We start from the raw sequence: 10,507 nt of genomic DNA, 5'->3' as shown, positions 1-10,507 counted from the left end.
CAGCAACTGGTCCATAACTGTTGTCTGTACATTGTTTACAAATTGTAATTGACAGACTAATGGACACACAGTCCTAAATCGACCCAGCTAGCTGGGATAAGATCCAATATATGTGTATCCAATTTGTTAACCAAACCCACATGACAACTATATTCCATATTTTAATGAGGCATAATTTTGATCATATTATCGTATATAATAAATATTTCATTTATAGTGTTGGCGCGTTATTTGGGATACCATTTGTATTTTGTTTTTGCAAAATAGTCAGGCTTAATCCCAGTTTGTTGTTTTTATAAAAAACAACTATTTATTAGTGGGGAATGTATGGCATTGTCCGCCGAGGGGTAAGGCAGGAAGACTATAGTTTGGGATCTCGCCACTGATCCTCATCAGTTCCCTTAGTTTTTTGTTGGGATATTCTCCCCAGAAGCTATTAATAGCTTCTTTACAAAAAACCTTTCAAACCCAAATGTCTCTTGTGACAATTCGAAGTTCTTACGTTACCAGCGATACGACCCCAATGAGAAGTTCGTTTCGTTGGCGCCTGTCTTCGTGGTCAACAAGGCATTTACAGACAACTACAATACATTTCCCACTGCTATGTGTCGTCACTTTGTGACGAATGCACATAACGTTGTTGTTGGTATTGCTAGTTATAGCAATAAACCAAACAGTATGACCGTGCCTCGTCTACAACTTCAGTAGTGTTGGCGGGTTATTTGGGATACCATTTGTATTTTGTTTTTGCAAAATAGTCAGGCGTAATCCCAGTTTGTTGTTTTTATAAAAAACAACTATTTATTAGTGGGGAACAAAAAACTAAGGGAACTGATGAGGATCAGTGGCGAGATCCGAAACTATAGTCTTCCCTGCCTTACCCCTCGGCGGACAATGCCATACATTCCCCACTAATAAATAGTTGATTTTTATAAAAACAACAAACTGGGATTAAGCCTGACTATTTTGCAAAAACAAAATACAAATGGTATCCCAAATAACCCGCCAACACTACTGAAGTTGTAGACGAGGCACGGTCATACTGTGTGGTTTATTGCTTTAACTAGCAATACCAACAACAACGTTATGTGCATTCGTCACAAAGTGACGACACATAGCAGTGGGAAATGTATTGTAGTTGTCTGTAAATGCCTTGTTGACCACGAAGTCAGGCGCCAACGAAACGAACTTCTCATTGGGGTCGTATCGCTGGTAACGTAAGAACTTCGAATTGTCACAAGAGACATTTGGGTTTGAAAGGTTTTTTGTAAAGAAGCTATTAATAGCTTCTGGGGAGAATATCCCAACAAAAAACTAAGGGAACTGATGAGGATCAGTGGCGAGATCCGAAACTATAGTATATTTTATTAATTTTCTTATACACTAATAATAGTTTATTAAAATCATATTTGTTCGTTAAAAAAATCACAAGAAAATTGTTCTATGTTCTACTCATTATGAGTAACAGTTTCTTCGTTAGTCTTAGAAATAGTTTTCAATTCTTTTGGCTTTTCTTCTTCGTCGTCAAAAACTTTCAAATGTTTTACATGATACCATACACCAGCATTACAGAAGGTACTAATGCCAACAAAGAAGGCTGCAACCAGATTCAATGTTAATCTGCAAGTTGAAGAAATAAATAATATTATTCGAAGTGTATTCCCTTAAATTTGTTTGTTTCCTCAGTCCTCACCTTAATCCCGCCGCATCGTACAACCAACAATTGCCTTTGTTTGTACATGTTTTACCCCATACCAAACAATTTCTATCGAATATCCAACCGTAAAATATTGGTGCCGGTACAAAGCATACCAACGATATAAACATCATACCAAAACCCATTAGGGCCGATTTATCTTCCGGCGAAACAGAACGCATTGTAATTAATAGATTCGATGCTCGTCCAGTGGCAGCAAAGAATTTTATGACACACATAACCGCCAAAAATGTTATAAATTGCTGAGAACATTTGACGGGACATGCTCCTGACATTGCCTGACCACCAGAACCCAAAGAAAGCTAAATAATAAAAAGTAAATAATTATTTAGTAATAAATTAGTGGACATATGTTTTAATTATTTTCTAATACTCACATTTGTTATATTCAAATTTGAATTGTTAATCTCATCAGTTGTTAGTCTTGCAAAAAGTGGATTTGTATTCAGTGTCTCATTCGATACAGTTGGAATACAGGTACAATCGTAGTAGGTCTGCAAGTAAAAAATGTAGATATATATCACAATTCTGTATATGTTGTTTTGGGGATTTACACGCATTTCAGTTAATAAACCAAAAAGGGTCAACATTTTGCGGGGCCGAATATTTTTGTACACAAGGATCTGGAACTTTGAATTTTATGCGGAATATTTTTACCAACCTATTTCTGATACCTTTGGAATCCTCTTGCCCGATTAGAGGTAAACAGCACCCCTTGCACAAAGTACATACATTTTGTAAAATTTGTGAATCCAATATCAAGAGATTACCAAACCTATATTAAGGGGACCCCACCCATTCTCCGTTTCAAAAAATTTAATTTTGTATTTTGATTTAATTCGAAAACAACACAAAAAATGTCCCTATAAATTTTCAAGTGAACATCTCAACAATTTTTGAAGATATATCCGATTTATTGCATTAGCATCAAGTGACAGCAAGAGGGCTTCTCAAACTTTAAACGCTTTTTTCCCCAAACAGCGTTTTACTAACTTATATGAATACGGAGATACCTGTAAATATATAGCGTTTTTGCGAATGGCGGGCACATAAAATAATATAATTGGTAATAACCAAATCGATTTCGCCTCTTGGATATAATATCAACTTCTCGAGTGTGTAGCTATCGTATATATACTAGGATAAAGCCACTTTTCACACATTTGAACCTTATTTTTGAACTTAGTTTGTGGTCAAAAATAAACGATTTTCCAAAAAAGAAAAAAAATTCAAAGTTCTGTCATTTTGTTAATTGTTGTGCGATGCCAATAATCCTAGTTCCTACGAGAGCCAGACATGTACTCTTTTCCGATGTTCCGGCGAGGAGTTATCATGTTACAAACCTTAAAAAGCATTGGTATTTATTTGTCAACCCATTTAAAATCTTGAAAATAAAAAATTGTGAAGGGGGGGGGGGGGGGGTTCCCTTAAGTGTGAAGATAGGCCCTTCCTAGGACATTTGTGTGAACATTTGTATATGCAATATAAGGAAATTGAAGTGAAGTCTAAGTACTAGTCTATATTCCATTCATCGTGGGCTGTGTTCTTCCGCTTATAATTTTGGCCTATAGAACCTCATGGAAAATTTCAAAGCGGTATATTTCCGCCCTGTAGTGTGGTAATGGGTTACTAAATAATTCCTGAATACGTGACCACCTGTAAATATTTATGTGTAACTCCCACATACGAGTCAACCACTTCTATCAAGTTATTGAGTCTATGTTCTTTAGGAGTAAATATATACGCCATAGAATACAAATTTTGTAATTTTTCAGGGTCCATTTCAGTGTTGACCAATCTTTATCAGAACAGGCATGCTGAGTCTTTGGTCCGATCCCCTTATCGCGATGTTCGGGCCATAATTGCGTCCTCTGGAGCGACAAGAACAACCGACAAAAAATAGGTATTTGTTACATTTCATCCTCTAAATATTAACCGATCTTTACCAAAAGCAATAGGGTTCTTCATTGGCCAGAACCCATCTCACATGCAAAATGTCGTGAAGATTAATCTATAACTGTGGCCTGTATCATGTTTACAAATTATAATGGGCAGACGGACGGACATACACGCATGTCTAGATCGACTCAGCTAGTCAAGATATGACGATCGGTATACTTAAAGGTGGGTCTAGGACCTATATTTCGCGGTTGTGCAAAATTTGATGTTAATCTGACTAACATGAAGAGTTTGATGTCCAATTTACTTAAAATCGGGCAAAAATATATATGGAAGTTATATCCAAATATGAACCGATTTCAACGAAACTTGTCCCAGGTTAGGTTATACTAATTTCAGTACGTTTTGTTCCTATCAGCCATATATTGGATCCTTGGTGCGTCAATTACTTAAAATCAATCTATAATATAAGGGAGCTATATCTAAATCTGGACCGATTTTCACGAAACAAGGCAGACATCACTCTACGCTCAATTCAGTACGTTATGCAAATCGAAAGATATATAGGGACTTTGGTGCACCATTTACCTTAAATCGGTCAAAACTATATATGGGAGCTATATCTAAATCTGGACCGATTTTCTTGAAACTTGGCAGACACCACTCTAGGCTCAATTCAGTACGTTATGCCAAATTTCGATGTGACTGTAGCTTAAATTCATGCCCCTAAAAACTCTTCTCTGAATATATCATCTTGTTAAAAAAATTCAAGATTTCAAGCCTAATTTTCGGCGTTCAAGGTCTTAGCGGAATATTCCATATAATTTGAATTACGTTTTTTTGCAGGACAATACCCTATATAGGTTATTTTTGTTAGCAAATTGGAATTTGAGGTCCAGATGAATAAAATTTGGCCCGTCCATAGGCGTACATTAACCGACGTTTAGTCTTCAACCTAGCCATACTTTTCCAACGAGATGATCATAATTTGTAAATAGATTAGGTCTTTTTAATTGATTAAAAAATCCTGACCACTTATTTTGACGTTTTTTTTTATATATATTCACGTTTAAGAGATTTTCATATCATTTTTCATTACCTTAATTCCATTCGAGTCCATGTGTTCGCTCTTACAGCCAGCATGACATGGGGAAATATATGTTTGCATATCTTCACCACACACAGGCATATAACGCACATAATCACAGTGACAAACACTGTTGCAGCTCATGACTGTGTTCAAAACACTGCTAAATTTATGAAAAATAAAAAATACAATTATAAAATAAGATTAGTAAAACCACCTGTCCCGCAAATAAATGGTAGACCATTACCTATCATAAGAATTGCTAATCGATGATATGTCATTGCCATTGCAGCCAATAAAAGCATAAGCAATCATGCCAGACATAGTAACGATATCGACCAGTATATTCCAAGCGGCTAAATAACGAGCTCTTGGCTTATATTTTGATATGACAAAGCCCGATAAGAGTATGGCTATGGCCGAAAATGCCAAGGCAACAGTACCGGTGATAATACTGGAAAAAATTGAACAACAAGAAAATATTTTAAAGAAAATTAAATTTGTTTGCTTGATGATATTCCAATTACGGTGTGAAAATTCTCAAAAAAAAATATCCACTTCAATTCCACTGATATGGATTATTTGTGAAAACTTAAAACCAATTAAGATCTAATCACTTTTGCTAATTGTTATCGTGAACATTTGACAAATCATTTTATGATGTTTACCAACCTTGAAGTAGCCGCTGATTGGCGATATTGAATTTCAATATATTTGGCCGTAAATATCCAATAGGGAACATAACCAAAGAAATAGAAAACATTCGACGATGAATTGAATAAAATAATCTTGTTTTTGAAAAACATTTTAAATGTGCGAATCATATCGGAGAATGAGGCTTTGTTTTCAATACGCCCCACAGATTTGCCCATATTTTCCTCTTTGGCTCTTAGCTCCAGGACTCGTCTACGGGCTGCAGTCATTGGTAACTCTTTGGGGAAGAGAGACATAAAGAGACCACAAAGGAATATTAACACAGCCATAATAAGCCAACCCATCCACCAGGCACCCAACCAGCGGGAATCACGATTATTGATAATTGGTGTTAAATATGGGGCAATGTAAATACGCAAACAAATGGAAGCCAAGGTATAACCCATTGATGGACCCAATAGGCCAAAGAAATACGAGATACCTAGAATTATAAAAAAGTATATTTTTTATTTTTCTTTATAAATTTCACATGTAACTTACTCAACATGGCTGGTGCCTTGGCCTTTTCGGTATTATCGTCCATATAAGATACACCCAAGGTGTAATAGAGTGAACCTCCAACGCCGGCAATAAATTGTGCTGTAAACAATAACAACTGAGGCAGCAGACTGCCTTCACGCACTTCACATTCTACACCGGTTCCATCATCACGACACAGAATTTTTTGCCTTTGTTCCTCTAATTCTTTCATAGAGATATCAACATCTGAAACGGCTCCATATTCTTTTGTTAAACTTAGAGCATCTTCTCCAGGGCCGTAAATAAAATGTGGTGATACCGTAATCAAACAGTATACAACTAGTGTCAATAGGCCTATGAAGAAAATAATAATTAGTTATTGTTTATTCATACGATTATTCCGTCAGGTGGAGTGTATTTGAAATTTGTCATTCTGTTTGCAACAGCTCCAAGAAGGACCTTTATATATCCTTGATCAGAATAAAAATTATGACGATTTAGTGACAGAGAATTGAAATTTTGCACATACATTGTCATTACTCCTAGAATGTTTGGTATTGAAAATGGGATATATCGGTTCACATAACGGTACCCTCTATTATTCGGTAGTTACCGCATTTTAATACCATACACAACTATGTTGTGGTCTAAGAGTTTTTAACACTGAGAACAACTAGCTGAGACTATCTAGACATGTGTGTTCGTCCGACTGTCCGTCCGTCTGTCCATTATATTTGTAAACACAATACAGGCCACAGTTATGGACCAATCGTCGCGAAAGAAAAATTAACTGGGCTAAAAACTTTGTGTATTTTTTCTGGACGCTCTAGTGCCTACCATTATGGCCCGAACGCCACGAGAATCAACGGGAAGGGAATCTGGCCAAAGAATAAGTATGACTGTTTTAATTAAGATCGGTCAATATTTAGCGTGTCTTTTGTGTTAAAAATTACAAAAAGCGAAATAGACTGAAAACTAAATTTTTGTGTTTGTTTTTTAAGTCTCTCTATAGACCAAAATTGTGGGCCGAACATCACAACACAACACATTGGGAAGAGAATCTGACCAACTAATTAGAAGGGACAATATTTAGCGGGTCAAATCAACCCAGACATGTCTGTGTAAAATTCACGTTATGGCGTATATGTTTACATGGTTCGGAAAATATGCCATGGTAAGAAAGAGGATTTGTTGATCTCTTATCCGTCAAATAACGTCCACGGATCCACAGAAAGTATGAATTCCTTGGTAGTTGTGTAGATTTCTTACCGCACTAGACGCCGAACATCACACATTATCATGGGGAAGAGAATCTGGCCAACTAATGAGAAGGTCGGTTAAAGATCGGACAATATTCAGCGGGTTAAATCAACCAAGACTTAAATGACAAAATTTGCCTTTTATGGCGTAAATTCTTACCTCGGGAAAACAAGATTCGGAATATATGCCAGGTTACGAAAGATGAGCTGTTACCCTTTAATCGGTGAAGAGGGTGCTAATATAGTGAAATAATGCCCAGATTCGCAATATAATTCCGCAGAGAGTTAGAGTTTCGTGGTAGTTGTGTAGGGTATGCTCAGTGGTTTTGTCTTATTTTCTAGTTACTCTAAACATCTCAATTATTAGCCAAACATCACAAATTTTCCATGGTACAGGGAATCTGGACAACTAATTAGAAGATCAGTTTAGATAATTTTCGAAAAATATTTAGCGGGTCAAATCAACAAAGATTTTCTGTGTAAAATGAAAATAGATTACGTTAGGTTGAAAAGAGGGGTGGATGATACCACCACATGCCTAACGTGAGAAGGACATACACTTAAGCCATGAGGCCTGTTGTGCGCTCTAGATGTGCGGAGAAAGTACAAATCAAGAATTAGTGAAAGTGTATATTATAAAGAAAAACATTTGAGTTTGATTCCCTATGAATCTAGCAATTCCGTGTTTTTTGCGAGCTCCTTCAGTAATTTTCAAAAATATTTCGCTTAGTCAAATGAAGAGTTTCATTTAAAATCAAAAAGATTTCGAAAATATGCTAGGTTATAACAGAAGAACGGTTAACGTCTAATCGGCGAAGAGGATACAAATATCTCGAATTATTGCCCAGGCTGGGAATATAGATCCGTAGAGATTTATAGTTTCGTGGTAGTTGTGTAGGGTATTATATGTTCGGTCCGCTAACTTGTTTGTTAATTTTTTGGTTATTCGAGTTCAAATTGGGCAACAAATCTCCCTATCAAAACTCATCGATATCGGTCCTTCTTTAGGGTAGGCCCCATACAACGCTACATCCCCAATTTCGGTATTTTGGGAGTGTGAGCACGTGATTCACTCGAATTGGTTGTAATTTTATTTTTTGGATTCTCATTGAGTAGTAAATCTTCCTACCAACCATTACAAAGATTTGCCCATGTTTCCGGATAAACCCCATATAATGTTACCTTCCATTTTTCGGTATTTTGGGAGGATTGGACACGTTTATCAACCGAATTGGCTGCGATTTTATTTTTAATTTTTTCATGTGGTGTCAAATATTTGTAACAAAACTTTTCAATATAGGATTGCGTTTTGATATAGCTCCGGTATTGTGATTTTATAGAGGTGGCTCTAATTTGGGTAGCTTCATATAAGGGTAGCGCCCCTTTGTCAATATCTTGAAGGTTGTAGCTGCTTTTTCTCCATTGTAGTAGAGAGTTCCGAGTTATGGAGGGTAAAACACATTTTTTCCGACAATTGTCTATGTAGTCCAAGTTTTTATATAGTCGACTACATAGTGCAATAACATAGTTCCCATATAAAGGCCCTGACCGATTTCCAGAATTTTGAATGCACACCATATTTAAAGTAGCCCTCACGATGGCTCCCAAATTTTGGTATTTTTGTGAGTTTAGGGCCGTTTTTTTAGCCAAATTAACTTTAATTTATATGCTCATTTGGTCAAGTCTTACTTCCAAAAATTAACAATATCTGTCCCCGTTTAAGTATAGCCCACTATTTGGTATTTTGAAGATTTCATATATCTTTTTTGCAATCACGCGACATTTCCGGTATTTTCTGATTCCTGATTGTTTGTCAATTTTAGTAATTTTCAATGTCTATCTCAAGGTGGATGTTCGAACTTAACGGCATTTTTATTTATTTTTCACTTATTTTCCTCTACTTACCAAAAGCCATCCAACGTGGTCGATGTTTTTTACCCGCATAATAACCCAAAAATGCCGAACACAGCACCTGGCTCAAATCATTGCCAATCATAATCATACCGGTATTACGAGAGGGTATTTTAAAACGTTTCTCAAGTGTTGAGATTGTGGCATTAAAATAGGCACTTGCCATGGCGAAAACACAACCGACCATGCCATAAATTATAACGTAAGCTGTTTTATTAGCAAATCTACAACAAAAATAAACAATAAGCAATGATATTTTACAACAAAAAATTAAACACAAATTACTTTTGCATAAATGCTCCTTTTAAAAATCCCACACCACAAGTGGTATCCTTTGTCAAAGGCATTTCTTCGTAGACACGTCGCACTTCCTCGGCATCGATGGATTTTTGTTTATCCAATAGTTTTTTACTCGATTCCGGATCATTTTCTATGTCCTTATCCGTTTTAGACATTTTGACTAGTTTATGTTTCAGACAATTTTACGCTAGAATTAATATCACGTTTTTCTATCACGCACTCATTGAAGACTAACTAAAAACTAATCGTTACCTCTTTCATGAGCAACGATTGCCAACCGAATGATTGTAATTCGACTAAGTAAAATTTATCGAAATGGAAATTGCAGCGGTGGCTAGGGGCGGACAGCACATCTTATCAGCTATTTTATACGTCTATACGCTTGTACTTCATATTTTTTACTGTTGTTTATTTGACCATATTTACTTCAAAAATAAAGATATGCACCCTACTGATTGGCAGGTGTACACACAATTGTAAATGTAAAGACGGAGGCATTTCTTTACATATGGATTAAGTGAATATATTCGCATTAATGTGATATGTCTTTGTTCAAAGATTAATGTTTCATTAAAGGTAATCTTGTTTATTTAGGAGATTTTTTTTTTAATTTTTCAAATACTTTCAAATGATCTGTGAGGCCCCCTAATATTGTGATACCTTAAGTTTATTGGCGATATAATTTCAATTGGTTAAAAATTAATTTCACTGATAAGCTAGTTTGGTATATTAGCATATAAAGTGTCTAGGTCATTAAAACGAAATGATTGAGAATGAAGAAAAACGTCTAGTTAGTTTTCGGTGAGCAATTTGTATTGTAATAGTAAGGAGATACAATATTCAAATTTAAATTCCGCTCCACCACATAAACATGACACAGTTCGGAAATATCTGATCCCTAACCTTAGAAACCCAAAGAGTGATGACGAAAATTATACTTTTTATACTTTTTTGTTGACATATGTCGTTTTTAATTTTTTTTTCTTTTTATTTTACCCCTAAAGTTTATTAAGAAAATGCTGTATATTTCGTCTCACATCACTTTATTCTGTTCACAAATCCATTGGATAATATTTGACGTATACGCAATGGAATTGACATTTGAGATCGAGTGGATTTCGTATATCTAAATGTTTTTGCTTGCATCTATTGTAGTTTATT

General features: G+C 35.6%; 1 protein-coding gene across 1 annotated transcript; it reads right to left on the bottom strand.

Moving 5' to 3' along the window:
- Nucleotides 1-1,448: 1,448 nt before the first annotated feature.
- Nucleotides 1,449-9,501, bottom strand: LOC133323075 (solute carrier organic anion transporter family member 1A1-like). Its single transcript, XM_061532036.1, is given in 8 exon segments — nucleotides 1,449-1,620; nucleotides 1,694-2,211; nucleotides 4,716-4,866; nucleotides 4,951-5,157; nucleotides 5,376-5,838; nucleotides 5,898-6,230; nucleotides 9,041-9,270; nucleotides 9,332-9,501. Coding segments are annotated over 8 exon segments (2,244 nt in total).
- Between the last annotated feature and the right edge of the window lie 1,006 nt (nucleotides 9,502-10,507).

This window comes from Musca vetustissima, unplaced genomic scaffold (assembly GCF_032173495.1).
Source record: "Musca vetustissima isolate MV318-11 ecotype Yass unplaced genomic scaffold, APGP_CSIRO_Mvet_v1 utg58267, whole genome shotgun sequence".
Taxonomy (NCBI): domain Eukaryota; kingdom Metazoa; phylum Arthropoda; class Insecta; order Diptera; family Muscidae; genus Musca; species Musca vetustissima.
Note: the sequence above shows the minus strand (reverse complement) of the source record. Positions and strands in the feature narration are given on the sequence as shown.